The 22,509-nt window shown below is 42.9% G+C and overlaps 1 protein-coding gene across 1 annotated transcript in view; it reads right to left on the bottom strand.

The window, feature by feature from the left end:
- The window catches only part of CTTNBP2 (cortactin binding protein 2), a 143,882-nt gene that overhangs the window by 66,781 nt on the left and 54,592 nt on the right, over positions 1 to 22,509 (bottom strand). Inside the window, exons 3-5 of the mRNA XM_072783270.1 lie at positions 18,232 to 18,456; positions 5,298 to 6,072; positions 4,047 to 5,129 (exon numbers count right to left, since the gene is read on the bottom strand). Coding sequence (XP_072639371.1) covers positions 4,047 to 5,129; positions 5,298 to 6,072; positions 18,232 to 18,456 — 2,083 coding nt within the window. The remainder of the gene's footprint in view (positions 1 to 4,046; positions 5,130 to 5,297; positions 6,073 to 18,231; positions 18,457 to 22,509) is intronic.

Genomic DNA, 22,509 nt, shown 5'->3' with positions numbered 1-22,509 from the left:
TCTTTCCACCACTCAAGACTCTGTTTCCTGTCATACAAAACAACAGAGGAATATAGATGAATTTTTTAAAAAAAACTTTCTAAGAGACGGGCAACAGATTTTTGAAATCTTTGACAAAAGAACAATGCTTTATAAATACCCATATTCTTAAAGTTTAAATACATTTTTTTATCCCCATATCGTTTCCAATTGCTTGAGCTATTTTAATAAAATAAAGACTTTATGGTTCATTTGAAAATTACCAAAAATGATGAAAATGGTGATATTTATTGACGGGTTAGGTGATGCTAGAACAGGCCTGCGTCATACAGCTACTTTAATGATGTTAGAAAAAGGTCACTCGGCTTTGTGGTGTCATGTGCAAACATTAGTAAAGGTGAGCATCTTGCAGAACATGCGCTGGGCGAGTAAGGAAACAGGCAGGACATGCAATGCAAGAGGGAAGAAAAGTTGAGAACAGCTTCTGGCATCAGCTTCAGAGTGTGGAGAAGGTTAATGTCATAGCTCAGGTCAATCTCATTTTCAGATTTCAACTTTAAGCCAATCATACATGGAGGATAATTTTTTTAAAAATATGTTTTAAGGCAAAAAATGTCTGAATCAAATTAAATAAGATGTACGAACCCACCCGTTGCACCTCCCCCCCAAAAAATTCCCCAAACGAAACAAACCAGAAACAAATTTCCAAGGGTATGAAAACTCAGTTGCCTGGGGTGATTTCTGGTTTAGGCTTCTGTTCATCTAACAGTTAAAATGTGTTCACTGGACAAGTTCGGGGGAACAAAAAAAACAAAAAAAATTCTAATTCATTTAGAATTTAAGATGCTATTTAAAATGTAACATTTGGCCATCCCAACTGCTAATAGAGTAATTTACAACCTAATTCATGAGAACGGGATCTTCTACCATTGCAGATCTCCTCAGGGGTGCTTTAGCTTACACATTGTCGCAGATCCAAGCTGATACAGAAACTCAGAGTTTTAGAGTTTTTAAAAATATGTGGGATCCAGTGGTTCTCCGAGAAGGGAGAGGTAACGTACTGCTGTTTGAAAAATTCAACAGGCAAGTTTAAGAAATCTTTCTGGTCTGGAACTATTATTATTATTTTTTTGGTTCGATGATTTCATTTTTGGATGAAAAAAACTAATGGCTCAGAGCAAATGTGCTCTTTAGGGTGATCTGAGAAAGAGGCAGAAATGACCTAACCCTGCCTTCTCAGACTCTCCAGAGCTCTTTTCCTCACTGAATTTGGAACAGACATCTATCTACCAAGGATTTGGCAGACGTGCTCTGTCCTCATGCCCGGCTCGTACCAACCACATGGCAGGAGCGGCTATTTAGAAGATTGATAACCTCCAATGAGCTTATGATCTAGGGAGGCACAAGCTCACCCAGGCACAGAGAGATTCAGAAGTAGGATGGAGGGGCACCTGGGTGGCTCAGTGGTTGAGCGTCCGCCTTTGGCTCAGGGGGTGACCCCGGGGTCCTGGGATCGAGTTCCACATCGGGCTACCCATAGGGAGCCTGCTTCTCCCTCTGCCTGTGTCTCTGCCCCTCTCTCTGTGTCTCTCATGAATAAATAAATAAAATCTTCAAAAAAAAATAGGATGGAAAGAGCTCTGGTGCTTCCTGGTTGCAAGGAGCATGGCAGCAAAAATAAGGGCACTGTGAATGAAAACCAGTTGAAATCCTGTATCTCATTTGGAAAATTTAGGCTGACCTACCTACACCCATGGTTGATTTAATCACCCTTCCTGTGTAACCATAACAACTTTTTTATTCCCCAGACAAGATGGTCAGGAAAAGCTTGCTGCATGACTACTCCTCCTTATAATCAAGCAGTGTGGAGATTTATCATCCCACCAAGGTAATCCTGGAATTCTGGATTATTTTGGCCAAACTGCAAAATCAGAGAACAGAAAATGAGGAACCGGTTTCACCTATCTTTGGTGGCTGCTACTTCTTCGGTTCCATTATTCATTCTCTTTTGGTCTCTGGACACAAGCCAAGGGCTTTATCCCCAGGGATTATTGCTCCTGTATCCGAAATTCCACTCTATCCCAGACAGGTCATTCTGGTGAGTACATTATAGACTAGGAATTCTCTGGTCTTAAAAATTTCAGATCCTGCTGAAATGTTCCTCGGTAATAGATGCTGATTTTAAAGCTTTTCCACTGAAACCAAGACACTGAAGCTGAACCTGGGGCACAGTAAGGACCAAGGCAATAACTGGTAAAGCATCAAGGTACAAAGCAAAGATGGTTTTGTAGTTTTTAAAAACTACAGGAAGTGTTTTCTGTTTTAGTTTGTGCATTTACATCAACAGCAATGCCACTGCCCCCAAACATTTTTGGAACTTGTGCTTTGAGGCTGCCTTAAGAGCTTATGGTACATTCTTGGATTCTCCTGAATGGTAGCAAAAATTCCTCCTTTGAGCATGGATTTAGCTCTGGACAATACCTAACATCCTTTTAGGCCATGGGAAGGGCTGTCCAGCTCAGTAATACCATTTTGAATAAAAAATATGGAATGCCGAATGCCTGTGAAGCTAGCACAAAGTAATAATAGCATAGGTCAACTTTAAAGCAAATTCTCCAAGAATTTTTAAGCAACAATATCGATGAAGCAATAACATCACCTCTATTTATTCATCACTCATGCTGCTCTAAGTGCAATACCAAGCTCTTTGCACGTGAGGAGAGTTAATCCTAATAGCCACCCTGCCCCATATGAGTAGCATTAAGCTCCATATTAAGGATGAGAAAACTTGCTCAGTCCAAGAACATCACCAAAATGCACAGCCATAAATTGCGGATCCTAGATTCCAGTGCAGCTCTGACTGCCATCAAAGCCCGTGCCGTCTCCAGTTCCCAATTACGCACCAACACAGGAACAGCAGCCTCTCAGGGAGCATAATTTCATGGAGACTGCTTGTAATTAGATAAGTAAGGCCTGGAATATTGCTCTCATTCCCTGACAGTCAGCAAGAACAGTGCTACCTATGTTTCTCATTTCCATTCCCCACACCCTGAGTTTTAAATATAACACCACTCAAACTTTCCTTTAATTCTTAAAGTTCTCTCTCATTAGGACCAGCGGTCTCTGGTAGCCACTAAGATCCCACGATAGAGAGACTTCCGTCAAGTTTCAACAGAACTTCGACACTCTAGCATTATTTTAGAGCCACCTTTACTCAGTGAAGAACTGATCCAGTCATGTCAAGCATTGCTTCCTCTACACTGTGTAACAAAAAGGAGAAAAGTCCAGTTTTTTTTTATCAACTCCCTTGTTTAAGAGTCCCCCATTCGGGGACTTCATAAACCACATCTGCCATGAGGACCTCTTCTAATAGAGCCCACATGCCAGGTTATCCATCTGTGCTCAAGTGTTGGAAGACAACAGCCTGGAACAGAATAAACGGCTTTTGAAACAAACTAAGAACAGAGACTTAAAATACTCTGTTTTTGAGGTCAAAAAGAATGCCATAACAATATTAAAACTTGGAACATACCAATGACAGAGCAAATAGAATCAACCTGATAATCCCAGGCAGACTGTTGTGTCAATGGCCACTTGAAAAGATTTTTTTAACTTTCTCTCAGAAGGGACAGAATTGAACACAGATTGTCTGGTGATGACCCCCTAATACTGAAGGCCTGTGAGATAAATATTTAAAAAGTCTTTCTTCCCATGGAAATGCTTCAGTGTCTCTACATCAATGGTCTCCATGGGCTCCCAAACTGCTACTTTCAGGTTATTTTAAGAAAGTACTTAGCATAAAGAAACCACAATTCATAAAGCAAGATGAATCACCATACCCCGGAGCCTTTAAAAAAAAATACAAAAAAAAAAAAAGAAGAAAAAAAAAGAAAGAAAGAAAGAAAAAGAAAAAGAAAAAGAAAAAGAAAAAAGGGGAAAGAAATAGGAAAATTAAAAAAAAGTGTCAAGCTAAAAAAAAAAGTTTCAAGGCATTGTGAAGGAAATGAAGGCAAGTGAAAAGACAGGCCGCATTTTTAAGGAAGGGTATAACATTTCAATCCCTTTACCTGATGCTGTTACCAGGAGGCTGTCTGAGGCACCTGCTCTACAGGATGAGGCACTAACAGGGTTTATGGAAGAGCAAAAGGCAATGGTGGTGGGAATGACAAGGGAACGCTCTGAACATGCAGGTTGGTTCGGTCCAGGGGTTTCAGCAGGCCGGGCACCCACCTGAGACGTGGCCAGGGCCGCAACGGCACAGCCTGCCGGTGCCACAGTTAAATCTATGGACGGTTTTGGTGGCAGCTGAGGGGAAGATGACTTAGGGAGAGTCTCCTCACTTATTACCCTGTTCCCTTGTGGCCCACTGGAAGGAGGCGAAGCCAGAGTTTTGTTATCAACTTTGGCCCCTGCGCTGGGGGCCCTGCTATCCAGGAGGACCTTGAGCTGGGGGTGTGGCGGAGAAGGAGTCTGGGAGAGCCCTGGCTTTTTTGGAGGGATGGGAGGAGGGTTTCCTCTGTCGACTCGGGCTACCCCGGGAGTCTTTAGGCTGGTCCGACCGACGGGAGGGCAGGTGCCGGTGCCGGTGCCGATGCCCACGTCGCCGCCGGGGCCCCCCGCGGGCCTGGGGGGCGGCCCTGCCTGGGGGCCCGTGAACCTCGACAGCGCCTGGGTCACCGTGTTCCGGGCCAGCTGTTTGGCCACGAGGTTGTCACGACTCGTGGGAGACACGTCCCTGGACGGGGGGCTCTGCGTGGTGTTCCCGTTCTGGTCCGGGTCGTTGGCGCTGGCCTGGAATCGGAATCTGGCGGCCTGGACGCGCGGGTTGGGCCCCGGGGGGAAGGCGGCGCTGGTGCCCGGCGGGTGGGAGGCGGGCGCGGGCGGCGGCGGCGCGGGGCCCTGGGGGGCGGCGGCACCTGCGGGGGGCGCGGGGCCCTGGGGGGCGATGGCACCTGCGGGGGGCGGGGGCGCGGGGCCCTGGGGGGCGATGGCACCTGCGGGGGGCGGGGGCGCAGGGCCCTGGGGGCTGATGGCACCTGCGGGGGGCGGGAGCGCAGGGCCCTGGGGGGCGGCGGCACCTGCAGGGGGCGCGGGGCTCTGGGGGGCGGTGGCACCTGCGGGGGGCGCAGAGCCCTGGGGGCCGACGGCACCTGCGGGGGTCACGGGACCCTGGGGGCTGATGGCACCTGCGGGGGGCGGGGGCGCAGGGCCCTGGGGGGCGGCGGCACCTGCGGGGGGCGCGGGGCCCTGGGGGCCGATGGCACCTGCGGGGGGGGCGGCGGCGGCGGGGGTCACGGGGCCCTGGGGGCCGGCGGCGCCTGCGGGGGGCGGGGGCCCGTTCTCCTCGGGCCTGCGGGCGGCGGGGGGCGGCGGGGGCGCGGCCGCCAGGTCCCCGGGGGGGGCCGCCTGGCGCTCGGGGGGCGGCCGGCCGGGAGGGGCACCCGGGCCCGCGGCCCCCCTGGCGCCCCCGGGGCACGGGCGGGCGGGCAGGGGCAGCGGCGGGCGGCGGGCGGGGTCGTCGGGCGGCGCGTCGGTCTGGCAGGCGGCGTGGCAGGGGGCGGGGGCGGGGGCGGGCGGGGGCGAGCGGCGGTCCTTGGCCTGGTCCTTGGCCTGGTCCTTGGCCTGGTCCTTGGCCTGGTCCCTGGCCTGGTCCCTGGCCTGGTCCCTGGCCTTCCGCGGGGGCGCGAGGCCCGGCCTGCGCAGCTGCTCCAGCGCCCGGCGCAGCCGCTCCAGCTCGTCCCGCAGCCCCGCGGCCAGCGCCTCCTCGCGGTGCAGCCGGGCGCGCAGCTGCTCGCGCTCCGTGTCCGAGTCCGACAGCTGCTTCTCCAGGTGCGCCTCCAGGTCTGCGCCCCTCCGCCGCTCGGCGCCCAGCTCCTCCTGCAGGGCCCGGCCGCGCGCCCGCTCCTCCTCCAGCTGGGACACGGCGGCGTCCAGCTTGCGCGCCTCCTCGATGACCTTGCCCGACAGCTGCTTGCACTCCTTGACCAGCATCAGCACCACGTGCTTGTTCTTGCCGCGCTCCTCCTCCAGGCGGGCCGCCAGCTTCTTGTGCTCCTGCTCCAGCGCCTGCAGCTGCAGCTTCTCCATCTCCAGCTGGAAGAGGGCACAGGGCAGCCCGGGTTAGCACGCGCACAACCAACTCTCCCGGCCGGAGGGGCGCCTCTCGGGCACTATTCTTATGAACCCTGTGACCACGGTGGGGGGGGAAGGGGCCACCCTGCGAGGCGGAGGCGGGCACTCCTGCAGCGAGCAAACGGGGCTCAGTGGCTAAGGACCACCGCCTAAGTCACGGCTGCAGAGGGTTTTTAAACATCTACTAACTGTAGAAAAAGAACCGTAATCTGATACTTCCAATCACAACACAGAGTTCGGAAAGTTCTGTTTTGGTAAAAATACAACTCTGCAAGGGAACTGTTCTTTTTTTTTATTTATTTATTTTAAGGTTGAATGTCTTAGGATTATTAACAAATCCTGGAGGCACAATATAAAGAAAAGTACTGAAAACGGATGACTTGAGTTAAATTCTAAGCTTCTATATTTGCTTCTTGTATGGCGTAGCTGATTTTTTAGCTTCAAGCTTATGATAGGTTACCGTGCAAATCCTACAACATCACACATGAACATTCTTTGAAAACTGTAAGAACTAAAGGAATATTTTACTAGGACTATAATCAACGTCAGGAAACCCTGAGTCCAGCTCCATGTCCTCCAATCCTATCTGTTTGCTTAGCTCCCGCTCCACCCGCCTCCCTGGTTCTCGCCCGGCCTCGGGGTCTTCCACTTTCCTGTCTCTAGGCCCAGAATCCCACCACGCACGGTCATTCTGGGCTCCCGGGCTAAGCAGTTTCTGGCCCGCACAGGGACGGCCAGCTGGCGAGGTGAGTGGGAGCCAAACTCCAGCCCTGTCCACTCCCCCATCGTCTGCCCGGGCGCGGGATGGCACCTGCCTGGAGAGGAGGGCACCTTTCCCTTCACGAAGAGACCCTGTCTGCTCACCACGCCACAGGCCACTAGGATCCACGCTTTCCAAAGGAACACTTTTCTAGTAGATCAGCGTAAGGGAGGAGCTTTCAAAAAACCTCTGTATTTCCGGGGTGGGGGTGGGGGTCCAATATGCATAAAAGCACCCAACACACAGAAGTCTGACATCCTCATTCCTCCAGGCCTCTGTGCAGCACCTGTCCGCTTCGCTGCGAGGGCTCCTTCTCAGTGCCCAGCTGAAAACAGTGGTCCCTCCCATCCCTGTCCCCCATCGCCCTTTGTTTTTAGCGCCTACCTGCACCCCCCCCCCCCCCCCCCCCCCCGCACGTGGCTCCACAAGGGCAGGGACTCTGTCTCCTTTGTGCTGCGCTCCCAAGACCCAGAACAGTATCAGGCACGCGGTGGCGGTCAGCACATCGGTGAGTGCAGGAATGAAATCAATCTAGTTCAGAGAAACCACAAACTTCTGCACACTGATGGCCCTTCTGGGAGCACAGGCCTCACAGCCTCAGAGATGCACAACTGTAACAGGTTTGCACAGGTGTCTCACTTCTTTCCAGGAGACTGCCTGCTGCCATGAGGGGCTCACAAGGACAAATCCCTGAGCTGGGTGGCAGCAGTCAGGAAGGTTAGGAGGCCTCACCTTCCCAACTACAAAAGCATCCCTTTGGTAATCCAGGAAAGGGATTTCTGACTCACAAAGGTTAAAGTAGATCTACCTGATAAGGACGCAGTAGGGACTCCCTCCATCCCACGGACCACCACCCCAGATGTTACATATAAACATGCTCTCGGAGATCCAGTAATTATTTTAGTCAGTTTTTAGTCATCAGTAACAGAGGAAGGAGAAGCTCACATGACCGACCCACTGGTTGTGAGAACGTGCTCCTGTTCCTCACCCTGTTGAGAAAATCCATTACTTTCCCAATCAGTCATGGAACCAAAAGGAGAGAATGGCTCATTAGAGTCAGCGATATTATTCATTGACTTTAGGATGCTTCCTGCCTTGAAAAAGATGAATGGCATTGCATGGGTCCCATTAACAGGTGGTCAGGAATACAGGTAATTCCCCGAGAATAATCAGTGACAACTGTTTATACACATACACTCGACTCCTATACATGATTTTAGGGGTATCTTCATAAATAGATTAGGTAAGATGTGGGGAATAAGGGCACTGTCATATATTTATATGCATATTTTATTATGTAGGTGCCTCACAGAAAATTTGACTTTCAATAGTCAGAAACACATTCAACTCTTCTAACTGCATCAAATAGTTTCTGATGAAGGCATGGCATACACAGAGTCAGAACTGTGAAGAAAATTTTAAATTTTGTATTAACCACTGCCCCAATTTTTTTACAGCAATGTTGGGGAAAAAGCCAAACTAGGTCAATTTTCAGCTTTTTTAAAAAAAGAGGAGTTCCATAATTTACCTTGGAAGCTGGAAAAAAGAAAGATGCTTTGCAGAACTTTAAGGGCTACCTTCATTTTACACGACAACTAACTAGAAGGCAAATTAGTGCTCTCTCTGATGTCATCGAGTTAACCAGTGTCAGACTCCTGGAACTCAGATTTCCACTTCTCTCCAGCTTCTCTCACCACATCATAGATCTTGCTCACATTATTTCTTCACTAGGGGTCATAAGTTTTTTGAAAAATTTATTTTGAAGACTTACACTTCACACTTGAGAATCAAATTTAAGAGAGACTTCTAACAGGAGATCGACTCAACAAATCTCACATATTCATACAAAAAATTATACTCCTATAAAAGCACTCATAATTCTTTTGCATCTATGTTCTCGCATCACTCAGATCTTACAAGTCTTATCTCAGATGAACACAAGTCTTCTAAAATCTTACCATAGATAGTGGAGCACAGAGGAAGCCACACAGTCAATCCACCTACACACACAGGGCTCCAGCCTCAATGGAGTTCCGAGCCCGTCATCAATGGCTCTACCCTGGTTTAGCCTCCTCTACCGTTTTCACTTTGGGGAATATTTAGGCTTCTGCCATTCTCCGTAGAACATCACTCGACTACCACTCAACTAACTCTCAGTCTACCGTAATAGTCTTTTACCAAGAAAATTCACTCCCTGTACATCCTCTCTCTCCCTGAAGTGTATTTTTTTTAAATACCCACACCAAGTTCTATTTCCCTCCCTTTACTCTAAGGGAGAAAAATTTCCATCTGTTCAAGGTCAGATGTTTCGACAATTAATCTGTCACCTGAGACTTGCTCCATCAGTTATTACACGGCTCTTTATAAATAATAAACATCCCCCTCTGTACCAGCTGCTTCCAACTGGTTTATAAATATATTCCATACTTAAAAATATTTTTTATATTAAAAAAAATTCCATGGCCATTCTGGCCCAGGGACAAAGTTTTTGTGCTTGCAAGAGGTAAGAGATGTAGTACCAAGGTCTGTCCCAAACTTCTTAGCTGTGTGACCTTGGTAAATTCTCTCTAAAGATCGGTTCTATTTGGTTCCCTTATCTGCACCATAGAGCAATACTTATTACTTTATAAGATCAAATGAGGCAATGCATGTAAAGCATGTATCATTGTGCCTGGCATTGAAAAATGTTATGTTTTCAATTCATAATATAATAATTATTTGTGCTATTTAAAGGTATTAATATAAAATGAAAAAAAAAAAAAAAAAAACCTAACTGGATAGGCTTAATAGATTTGAGAGAGTAGATTTGAGAGACAACGAGTTTGAAAATAGAACAAAAGAAAGTATCCTATTTAAGGAATATAAAAAAAATGATTGAAAAAGTGAACAGCACCTCAGGGACCTGTAATATAAAGAGTTACAGGGACAATACAAAGTGTTTTAAATTCTACATAACTGGGGTCCAAAATGAAGAGAGAATGGGGAAGAAAAATGAAAGAAAAAATGGCCAAAAAATTCACAAATTTGGTAAAAAAAAAAAAAAAAACTAGAAAGCTCAGTAGTCCTGAACTCATATATATGTATTATATATATTTATATATTATATATATATATATAAAATCATACCTAAGCACATCATAGTATAAACACTGATAACAGGGATAAGAAATGATCTTGAAAGCAGCCAAAGAAAAAAAGACACATTATAAACACAGAATCTATAATATAAATGATAATAATATAAATTATTATCTCTATTTGGAACAGAATACTCCAAGACTCGAGAAGCTACAGTCTTTCCAGATGCACTTGCTGAGCTATTAAAAACCACCAACAATTTACAGAAGACTAAAGTCTTACAGATTATGTTCTCTGACAACAGAATCAAATTGTAAATAAATCACAGTAAGATATCAGGAACAGGCCAAACTTCAAAAACAAAACAACATATTTCTAATGAGGAATCACAAAGGAATATAGAATATATTTTGTGCTGAATGAAAATTAGAATATATTTTGTGCTGAATGAAAATAAAAACACAACATGAAAATCTGTGGGATGCAGTGAAGGAAGATAATTTAAAGCATCTAAAGCAGAGAATAGAGAGAAATTTCTATCTCTAACTGCATATATTAGAGGAGTTGTCTCAAATCAATCTAAGTTTCACCTTAGGAAGCTCAAAAAAAGCAAATTAAATATAAAGTAAAAGGAAACAATAACATAGGTGATAAATCAATGAAATAGGAGACAAAATACTAGAGAAATTAACAAAGCCAAACATTTTTCATCTAAAAAATAATATTATTAAGCAGTTAGCATAAGAAGACTGAGCAACATAGAAAACACAAATCATAAAAATTAGGCTTTTATAAGGGAATATAAGTACAGAAGGAATTTTAAAGAATAAGAATTAACTTTGTGTCAATAAATTCAACAAATCAAATTCCTCTTAAACACACAACTTTTAAGATTGACATAAATTGGAATGGCTTCATATCTTTTAAGGAAATTGAATCCACAAATAAAAACTTTCCCCCAAAGAAAATTTCTAGCTCATATGGCTTTACTAATGACATCCACCACACATTTAAGAAAGAAATCGTGCCAAACGTATATATACCCTTCCAGAAAATAGTGAAGGAAATGTTCCAACTCACTTTACGATCCCAGAATTATGTTCAAATCAAAACCAGTCAAGTATTTTTTTTTAATTTACAGAAAAATGATCACTCACGAATATAGACACGAACTCCCTAGAAAAATATAGGCAAACTAAATCCAGCAACACACAAAAAGGTTAATAAAAGGTGACCCTCTGAAGTTAACTTCAGGAATGCAAGTTGTTTCAGTATTTGAAAGTAAGTGTAATTCATCACCTTAAAAGACTAGAGAGAAAAACCATGACCACATCAATAGATGCAGATAAACCATTTCACAAAACGCAAAACCTACTCATGATAAAAACCTCTCATAGAATAAAACCTCAGTGACATTACGAGCATCTATAAAGAAGCACAGCTAACATCATACTTAATGGTGAAACACTCTTTCCTCCCTGGGAAAAGGAGAAGGCCCTGAAGTCCTTCTGTCACTACTTCTGTTCAACAATAGGTTCTAATCAGTGCAATGATGGGGGGCTGTGGGGAAAACAAGGCAGGCAGGCAGATAGGCGATTAGAAAGAAGTGGTAAAACGGGCTCTATTCATAGATGATATGCTTATTTGCCTACAAAATTATACACAATATACAAAACAACTGCTAAAACTAAAATCAAGTTTAGCAAGATCACTGGATACCATGTCAACCTACAAAAATAACTTCAATACCTGTATACGAGCAATAAATATCTGGAGAAAAGTTTTCAAGCTGTGTGATTTACAATAGCAACAAAATCATGAAATACTTATGAATAAACCCAGGAGAAGGCATTTAAGACCACTACACTGAAGACAACAAAATTTGTCCAAAGAAATTATAAAAAACTAAAAAAAAAAAAAAAAAAAAAAAAAAAAAAAAGGGACAAATATGCTATGATAACGAGTTGGAAGACTCAATCTCATTCATGTCCATTCTTAAGAAATTAGTCTATGGAGTCAATAAAATTTCAATCCCCGCAAACTTTTGGCAAAACCAACAAGCTGATTTCAGATTTGGTTTTTGTTTAGTCTTTTTTTTTTTTAAGATTTTATTTATTTATTCATGAGACACACAGAGAGGCAGAGGGAGAAGCAGGCTCCCTGTGGGGATCCTGATGTGGGACTCGATCCCAGGACCCCGGGGTCACACCTGGGCTGAAGGAAGATGCTCAATCGCTGAGCCACCCAGGCGTCCCTCAAATTTGTATGAAAATAGGCAAAACAATTTTGATGAAGAAAAAGTTGATCTTTCTCTACCTTATTTATTTCACTTAGACTAATACCCTCTAGATCCTACCATGTGATTTCACTTACATGGTTATCTAAAACAAACAAACAAACAAAAACAAAAAACAAATGAACAAACAAACAAACAAAAGAAACAAATGCTTAAATACAAAGAAAAAACTGATGGTTGCCCGAGGTGGGGATGGTGAAGGGACGAGTGAAATGGGTGAAGGGGATTAAGGGGGACAAACTTCCAGTCAAACACGTCACAGAAATGAAACGTACAGCAGAGGGAATGCAGTCAATAAAACTGTCATAATACTGCATGGTGACAGATGCTGCTTACATTTATCGTGGTGAACGCTGCATAATGGACAGAACTGTCTCATCACTACATTGTCCATCTGAAACTAACATTGTAGTCAACTATACTTCAATACTAAAAATTTTTAAAAGAGAAATAAAATTGAGAGACTGTTCCTGCATCTAAAGCTTAATATTTAACTACGGTCATCATTTACCTGAATTTCTAGTATAAAGCTAAGATCAATTCATGATGAAAAATTTAGAAGATGGTTCAGTGGTTGCTTGGATTGGGGAAGGAATTGATGAGTTAAGTATCCCAGGAAACTTTCTCTGGTGATGTAAATATGTTCTATCTTATAAGGGGTACAGATTCCACCAGCGTATGCATTTTTGAAACTCATCAATTTGTATACTCCTCTAAATTCCACTCTGTGTGAATGTTTCCTTAGAGATCTGTAAACAACGGTGAATTCCAGGCTTGTGTATTTGCTCTTTAGTGGGCTACGGATTAGCCCACTAATTCTGAAACGACTCCGTGTTCAAAGCTTGCATAAATGAGAAAATGAATTGAAGTATAATGGAAGCCAGGTTTCTCACTCTTGGAGAAGTTAGTTTGAAATAGAGAAAGGACAAGAACATACTCTGTGGCTTTGGTTTAGAATCAGGGGCGTCAATATCAGTGTGAATTCATGGTTTGATAAGAGACATATAAATATGTGGGTTTATAAAAATAGGATTATAATAAGGATACCTAATTTCCTAACTCTAGGCTTGTTTCTAAATACTATTTTCCATTAAAAAGGAAACTAGTGGTCCTGGGACTAATAGCTAATTCCAGAAAAATGGGATAGGAAAAATATGAGCCTGGAATATCTTGCTTCAAGAAAATAAGGAAGTACTCAAAGAATGATGAAAACGCATCAAAAGGAGCCAGCTTAAAGGAGCTCTCAGTGGCTCAATCTGGGATGGTTCTGAGCAGTGATCCAGGGGCTGTGGACCCTAATGAGGCGGGTAGAGATAGCCCCCAACTCAAATACATATTATTATAATTATATAGGAGTCCTCACCTCCTATATACATAGGTTATGGAGTCCCAGTTGACTTTGTTATATTACTGTCCAATTTGTATCTACTTATAACCATTTTCAAGTAGTGGCCCAATTCCCTGAAGGGGAATTTTTGCATGAGCAGTATCGCCAAACCCTTTTGCAAAAAAAGCAGTGGATTGTGTGGAAGAGCTTAGAAGAACTAAGACAGCTTCATTGGTGGTGAGAAAGTGGGCGGTTGCTCCAAGAATAGCACCCAGACTGGAAGCCATGAATGAAGAAACACCAAACAACTGTTTTTTACAGAATGAAAGGGAAAACTATGTAGGTGGGAGCAGAGCAGCAATGTAAAGGCAATTAGTTCTAATTCAAAGCGGAAAAGAGAGGAAAGCAATTACGGTCAATCGTAAAGCGAGAAAGCAGAGCGCACGCGTCCGAACCACAAAGTACTCCTATGACATTAAACCACATCCCGCATTGCTCCCCCAAATCATTCAGTACTCATTGCATCCTTGTTCCCTTCTCCACCTGGTCACCCCCACCTATCTGCCTAATCTTAGTCAACAAATATATAACAATAAGATACCTGGAAAGATTTTTTTTCTTTACAGGGGTTATAGCTATCATCCAGGCTCTGCAGTTCTCCTCTAGCTCTTCCTCTTGATCTAGAGTTTCAAGAGAGGGAGGACAAGACATGGATCCAGCCAACTACCCTCTCTTCGAAATCTCTGCTCAGAGCCACAGACCTTAGTCTCCAGCTCCCCCTTTACTAATCACTCCGCGACGCTCCTGGGAAGTCATAGTGAATTACTGTTTATAAAAAATATTCATGAATGAGCTAAAAAAAAAAAAAACTATTCTTGTACAAGGTATCCTAAATACTCTTTCTAAAAAATATTATTTTAGATGATTCTCTATCATTTTATTCTTGAAAGTCTAAAAAGCAACTTAAAGTTAAATTGTATTTCTATGTTACGAGGCAACCGCTATAATGAAGTAGAGAGTGCTGAATAACAAAAGGCAGAACCAAGTACAATTATTCATCACAGGAAGAAAAAGGCATATGAAATAAACTAAAAACAATTCGACTGTTCTTTTCTGGCCCATTTGTCATTTCTGTGGTTGTCTAGCACCTGTAACTCCTTCCTATGTTTAGAAGAATTCTCTACCTTATGATTCTCCCCTGTTAGAAGCTAAACATGCCCAATAGCTGCTTTCCTGGACTTCCCTGTAGCCAGGGAGAGGGTGTCGGGCCTAAGCTTGGAAAACCAAATGCATCTGCTCTTAGGCTTCAACTTGGAAGTGAGTGATGCAAAGAGCAGGGCTGGGGGAGGCCCCACTCAAGACCGAGAGCATGATGTAGTCATGCTGTCTGGTGTCAGCAAGCTACAGTCCTCACCTCTCATCAGCAGAAGCCTTACCCACTGCAGACTCGCTTGACAGTGGTCACCTGTCAGTGATGCTAGCTCATTAAGACCTGGTCCCCTAGCTTTTCCAGACATGCTCTACCATTAAACCAACCAAAACGCTTTCCTGCTTAACCCCATGAACACCAGCTTCACTAGCTCACAACTAAAAATCCTACCTGGCACATCTAGTGCCTTTCAGTGTACCTCATTATACTAAGCTGCCACCTAGAAGCCATAGCTACTACACAGAGCGTCTGTTACGTTTTTTTCACTGGTTAAAAAAAAAAAATGCTCCCTTTTGAATTTCCTAGTTATTATTTTGGCTTCTGACTTTGAAAGGCTCTGTTCAAATTAAAAGGTCTTTCCTATTCCAGGGCTAGAAATTGTACTTTATAAGTATGAATAAATGATTGAAAATAAATTAGCATGGAAATTCCATTAGCATATGATGCACATGATAAATAATAAAAACCCAAATATCATTTCACCCTAGGTTACTGGCTCTAAACAGAAAGTAGATTACTGGAGGCAAAGTTCCCCACGATGATTACTCATTAGCTTATTCAAAGTGGCTTTACAGGCTTTAGTGCATTTGCCAAATTGACTCTTGCCCAAATTTTCCTGGCACACAAATTACCAAACAGTTAACCCTCCTATTAGTAGTCTCAGCAGGAATCAATGCATGAATGAGCATGGAGCCTCTTCTCCCGCCTTGAAAGGCCAACCAGAGCAGTGTTCAGGCCAAATGTCTTAGAATTACCAAAGAGCTATGGCCAGTGTCAGATAATAAATACTTGAATTGTAGATAATGGGACCTTTGCTTTCCCCAACTTCTGTTCTGGCAGTAATTTAAAGAACTGGACTCATTTAAAATAATGGATTTTTTTTTGTCTTGCCGCTTTTAGATTCCTAAAGCTTCAATTTATTCTATATGCAAGAGAAGTGAAGATGTTTGGATAAAATATTTACTTTCAAGATGAACAGCGTGACAGGTAGTTTTGGTGTTAAAAAGATAACTTTGGTGTTTCTGCTCTTATCAGCTGATGTGATGTTTTCTTTATAAGTAAAGAGTCAGGATAACAGTACAAAGTGTAACTTCTCACATGCTATGATCTACCAGGAGAGAATATTCTTTATGGATAAAGAGCAACACTGCCTATCAGAGCAACCTTTCACTGAGACTATGCAGGCCAATGAATTTGACCATAAAGGACTCCTGTCTCCCCCTTATACATGGGAGACAGATCACTGGCTCATTTCGTATTAGCCTCTCAGGACCCATAGGACAGAAACAATTTCCTTTCACTCCCAGCCAGGTTGGAAATGACCCAGTCATTCAGAAACAAACAGGATGTAAGTTGATTAAAAAAAAAAAAATCAGCCAGATAATAAAATCTTTGATTCTACTTGAAATGAGTTCCTTCCTTTTTCTCCGACAAGAGAAATGGTAGATATGAATGCAAAACTGAAGTAAAATTTAGGAAAAGCATGCATTTTCATACATGGAACGCAAATTACAAAGAAAACAAAATATTTTCTTGATTTTTGATCACGCAGCATAAAACCCAGAAGGCACACTTTATTATGAAATAGCTCATTTGACACGTTAAGAATATAATTGAAACGTGCCTCATCCAAGAAACACAAATGAGCTTCAGTGACATCAGCTGAAATGTACTGGCTCTCGCTTGTGCGGTTCCTGGGGATTTCTGAAAATCTCCAGTCACCTCAGTGGTCGTCTGCAGGGCTTCGCAAAGGGTTTGCAAAGTCCAGAGTAAAACTGTTTGGTTTTGCCGCACGTCCGGGGAAGGCCTTCTATCCCTCTGTACTAATTACCCAGTGCTTTAGCTTTCTACCTCCTGACATACTGAAGATGAGGTTTGCTTTCCGTCCACACCTATCCCGGAGCACGGGCACACATATGTCAATGCAAGGCTATGATTATAGGGACAAACACACACATGAAATGACAGCATCATAAATATTTACAGTATACTGCACTCAGGTTAATCATCCACCAGGTGTTACGTGTGAACTATAACTAGTTCTCTGAAAAGGACAAATAGAGGAAACATTTAAACCTATGCTTTAATGATGGATGGAAGAACAGATCACTTTAAATTCTCATCACTCTGGACGATATTAGCCTCTCTGACTTCCTTACCCTCTTCTAATAAACGCAATCAGTAGTCTTGGCAGCCTATCAGAAGGACAACATTTAAACCTCCATTTCCTTACGGCTGATGGCAGTAAGTCAATAAGTTTTTTATCACTTAGGACTCTTTGAAGCGTGTACTCAAGTACAGTAAATACGTGTGTGTGTGTTGGTGGGGGAGGTGAGAAGGGGCGAGGAGGTTGGTTTAAATGAAACACATGTGAGCAGGAGCCTGGAGGTCTGCAGCAGACACCGCCACCAGCCCCCAGAGGCGAGTCTGAGACTAACCAGGACTTCAAATGACACGTTGTGAGACTGCATATACCACACAAATTTCATTCTATTCTCCTCATGCTAATTTCATTTTCCAAAGACATCACTGAAAAAAAAAAAAAGTAATTTCTAGTTGCAAAGAAATAGTTGAGACAGAAGCTGGATAAAGAAGTTGGGGGTGCCACTATCTGATCAGAATCTTGGTTCTAGGGGAGTCCTGGGTGGCTCAGCAGTTAAGCGTCTGCCTTCAGCTCAGGGCATGATCCTGGGGTCCCAGGATCGGGTCTTGCATGGGGCTCCCTGCATGGGGCCTGCTTCTCTCTCTGCCTATGACTCTGCCTCTCTCTCTCTCTCTCTCTCTCACTCTCTCTGTGTCTCTCATGAATGAATAAATAAAATCTTTAAAAAAAAAAAAGCCAAAAAAACTACTAAAAAAAAAAAAAAGAATCTTGGTTCAAATAACTGGATCCCCCACCCAGCCGCTGAGCACATCTTATGGCACTAGAAAAGGGAAATCAAAAAAAAAAAAAAAAAAAAAAAGACCACCCGCATATTTTAAAGACAGCACCAAAGTAACCTTTATAGGAAACATAATTTCTTTGTAATATTTATTTTATAGCTCAGTGTTATTCCTGAATTATATTTGAAAGAGGCCACCAGAATCTCTCCGCATTTTGCATTTTGAGGCATTTATCCTCACCCTTCTTGAAAATGACCAGATTAAAGAACAGGCAACAAGCCTGGAGATGGTTTCTTCATTCGACGCGGTGCTGGAGGAAAAAAATGACTGTGTGAGAGACTCAATACCTTCTTTTGTCGGCTTTCAGCAGCAGCCAGCTGCGTGGACATCCTCTCCTGCATCTTTCTGCAGTGGGCCATGACCGCTTCAAGGATGGAGAGGGGGTTGGTACAAACTGGCTTCTTCTCTTTCTCGCCGGCACCTGCCTCATAGTCTCTCTGCAGTGCCAAGAATGGGTCATTCAGATTAAATCTCCCATACCGTTCCTGGATAAATACCTCCTTCCTGCGAGCCTAGAACGAAATCAGAGGAATGTATTGAAGAAAGAAATAAAAATATACAGAAAGATATTTATAAGAAGGTTTCATGATTACTTTTCCAAATGGTATTCACAACTGTTTTGAGTAACGGCTTACATAGGATTTCGGGCAGTTGAGCGAGAAGTGAGGGAATGTGACCCCAATCCCTGACTAGCCTGGCGTGCCACTCAGTGGACATTCGAATTTCCTTCCTTTAAGAATGTCTTTTAAGTTACGAATGATGCAAATACAGTTTTTTTCCCACGACGCACATTTCTTCAAGGATCTGTGTTTTAGGTACAGTCTTTTTTCATTTAAGGTCAAGTCAGAAGTACCAACAATTAAAATAACTTTCAGCAAAAGTTCAAAAGTGAAATTATCTCTATATCCTGATAGAACTTCTATTTCTCCTAATACTTATCAAGCTAAGTCACCAAATATAAATCTACAAGTTTTGTATAGTCAGAATTTATAAGGATCTTTGCTAAAGAAGAAAATACTTCATGAGATTTTTACGTCAAAGAGTCACAACATTCATATTTTGTGAAGTCTGACAAAGCAACAACAACAACAACAAAAACCTCTAGAAGATTTAAGATGCAAATATCTCCTCACTGTTGAAGGGCATTACAATCGAGTTCCCAGAGTCCCAGAAAAGAATGTAACCTCATTTCACTCTCAGTGTCAGTCCTTCAGCGTCAAAGTTAATTTCACATCCACATGGCACTAAATGCAATTTTCTATAATTATCCTACAACAGTCTTTGCATAAGATGGAAAATACTAGAAACATACTGAAACGAGCAACATTTTCCAAACTCAGGTCATGTGGAATAGCCACCAGAAAAAAATTATTCTGTGTCACTGCCAGCGGAAAAACTAAATGACTTTACAATAAATCAAGCTAATTGTCCAAAATGTTAAATGTGTTTTCTAATGAAATATTACATAAACTTCCTCACTTTAAAAGTAGCTGCATTAAACAACTAGATTTTTCCATTTTTAGACCACTGTGGGCAAGCCAACAACTAAATAAACACAAGGGCAAATGACAAATGGGAAAATCTAACATTTCTTTTCCTATTACCAAACTAGATTAAGAAATACAGTTTGCAGAAAGCCCAGTTCCACCGTTAAATTTCAGCCAGCTTTCAGAGGATTGTTTTAAACTTACAAGTCAACCCGACTTACGAGTCAAAAAGCATTTGCTATTTCTCGATTCTTCAAATTCAATGAAGTGATCAATACATGAAGTATCACTTCCAAGATGCGATTTCAAAAGCGATTCCACTTCGCCTTCCTTCACTTTTCTCTTACTTTTTATTCAATGTACTAGTTCGTCCCCTACCCTGGATAAAAACTTGAGATACTCCGATGGTTTTTCTCTTACTTTTTTTTTTTTCCTCTTACTTTTCTCCAATACAAGTCCTACAGTCATTGTAGGGCATAAACCCATTTCGATTTTATTAAAACATCCAACTTGAGTGGTAGGACAATTTCCTTTCCACAGCAAGGACTGGCTGCAGGGTAATGTGTACCACCTGGGAAAAGAGGGTCTATGAAAACCTTTCTCCCTTTAGGCAAGTGTCTAAGGGGGGGACACTAGTCTCCCTTTCTAGGTGGTGTTAGTTCTCTCTAGGTGAGAAGGGCCTGGAGGTAGATGATGAAGATGGAGGTGAGAGGAGCAGATGACTCTATCCGACTGGTTCAGTTCGATCGCTATCCTTACCAACTTAGTGCAGTAAATATTTAAAGCCTACTGCTTCCCTATGAAGTGCCTGGTGACTTTAGAAGGCCACCACCCCATCGTCCCACTGCTGGGGTCTCTTCATCTATAGTTTCCCTTAATGTAGCTCATAAATTTAGGACAGACTACATAATCTGTAAGGCCCAGTAAAAAATGAAAACATAGAGCTCTTAACTCAAAAATTAAGAATTCCAAGATGGTGCCAGCATACCACTTAACCAAGCAAGGGACCTTCCTAAGTGCGTGGCCCTTTGCATCTGCCCAGGTTGCACACCCATGAAGCTAGCATTGCATACATTCCTTATGCAGCATCTAGAATCTAGTTTTTGTCAAGTGCTCCAGACTTCTCTATTGAACAGGACCTGAATCAATCTCATTCCCACTCTTTGGTGCTCATGGCCCAACCTAGTCTATGGGAAACGCTCATGAGACTTCATCTAAACAAAATCTGGGAGTACAAGATGACGGGGCACCCAGTTTATAACCTCTATTACAGGAAGAGTCCAGTCACTGTGGGCCTGGCGGGGCTGTCTTCTTAACATCTGCTTTGAGCTCCTTTCAAGGAGGGGCACTTTTCTCAGCTGACATCGCGCCAACCCACCAAAGAACGCACAATGAGTATGAGTATGTCTTGTATTCTTGCTGCACAGATAAATGTAGCCTCTAACAGACCTAGGGAGACATAATGTGTAACCCAGAGCCCCCTAAGGCAAGAGCTCAGGCCATTCTCCCCCATTAGAGGACCTCAAATTTTCTCACAAACGGACAATCTCACCAGGAACCTGCAGAGGAAGTCAGACCCGTGTCAGACGCCTCCTACTTGCCGAACTAATTCCTGAGAAAATGACGACCAAGCATTAGTTGACGCACTACCTGAGGCAGAACTAGGGGGTCCCGGGAAGGACTGGATTAACTCACCAATCTAAAACAAGGCTAGAGCATTTTCAGGAAAAGCACAGGGGGTAGCAGTTGGTTTTCCATGGTTCATGATTCTTTGTACTACTTACACCCCAAACCTAGAGTGTGTGTAACAGAGGCACCCTGCTTGCCAGAGTTGTCAGAGTATCTTTCCAAGGAAACCTCACTTTTCTGCTTAACGCCCTTCAAGGCTTCCATATTCATCAAGCACCCTCCCCCGCCCCAGGCCTCCGTCCACGGACACCCTCCCATGGACACCCTCCCGGCCTTCGCCTGGGTAACTTCCCACTGACCACTAACCCTCACTGCCATCTCCTCCTCTTCTGCTCATCTCAAAAGATTCAGAGTTTAACCTAATTTGGAATTAAGCAAGCATGAGCACATGCCCAAGCCAACGGAAACCCCTTAATTTTACCCACTTTTCAACTATTAATGTTTATTCCTTTCAACATTCTTGAAAGAATGTTTACCTTTCTCAGGACATCTTATTTTGTAACAGAGTATTTGATTCTTTACATGCTATGTCACTTTTGGTAAGGGCAGATCAACAATACAGACAAGTTTTAATACTGAAGGAGATCATGTAACAAGAAAAAAAGAAAAAGACTGACGTTTATCATACTGGGTTTGAAGAGGCCTTTCCCTAAAAAAAGGAAGAGCTGAATGTGCAGATAACTTCTTGGTTTATGCATCAGAATTACTTGAGAATGAAATGCATTGCAGGGAAATGAGTCATTATAAAGACATAGACTATAATTATGAAAACAGACTTTTAAAGGAACCCTTAAAGCTAGCTAGAAACATAATTTCAATCAGAATCTGAAGTTTTATGAGATCTTGTTGAGAAAGAAAGAAAAACATGGCCATTATTAGGAGAGGATTTGACAACATAGAGTTTCTGCTTTGGGCTTTAATTGTACAACCAGATCAACTGAAGTAGGTTGGACCTGATTAGTAATAATAAAAGAAAAAATACTTAAATATTCAACTTTTCCTAGAGCATGTAATGGTCTAAAAAAAAAAATCTAAAACTTGCATTGTGGGTCACAATTAAAACATATCACCAATTAATTTTTAGACACATTTAAAGCTTATAGCTAAATTATTTTATGAAAGGCCAAAAATGACTTTGTAGTATTTAAAAAAATAAGACTAATGAAAGATAACTTTTATTGAGAACTTATTATTTATTGCTAGGTGTCTTATATTCATTTTCTCCTAAAAATAAATCCAACAGATGGTCATTATTTTAATTCACATTTTACAGACAAGCAGACTGAGGCTCAGAAAGATGAACTTTACTCTCCCAAGGTTACTTCAGATAGAGCTGGTGTTCAACCCAGGCAGTCTTACTCCAAAGTCCACACTTTGAATTATTATGAT

Source organism: Canis lupus, chromosome 18 (genome assembly GCF_048164855.1).
Source record: "Canis lupus baileyi chromosome 18, mCanLup2.hap1, whole genome shotgun sequence".
In the NCBI taxonomy this organism is placed as follows: domain Eukaryota; kingdom Metazoa; phylum Chordata; class Mammalia; order Carnivora; family Canidae; genus Canis; species Canis lupus.
Note: the sequence above shows the minus strand (reverse complement) of the source record. Positions and strands in the feature narration are given on the sequence as shown.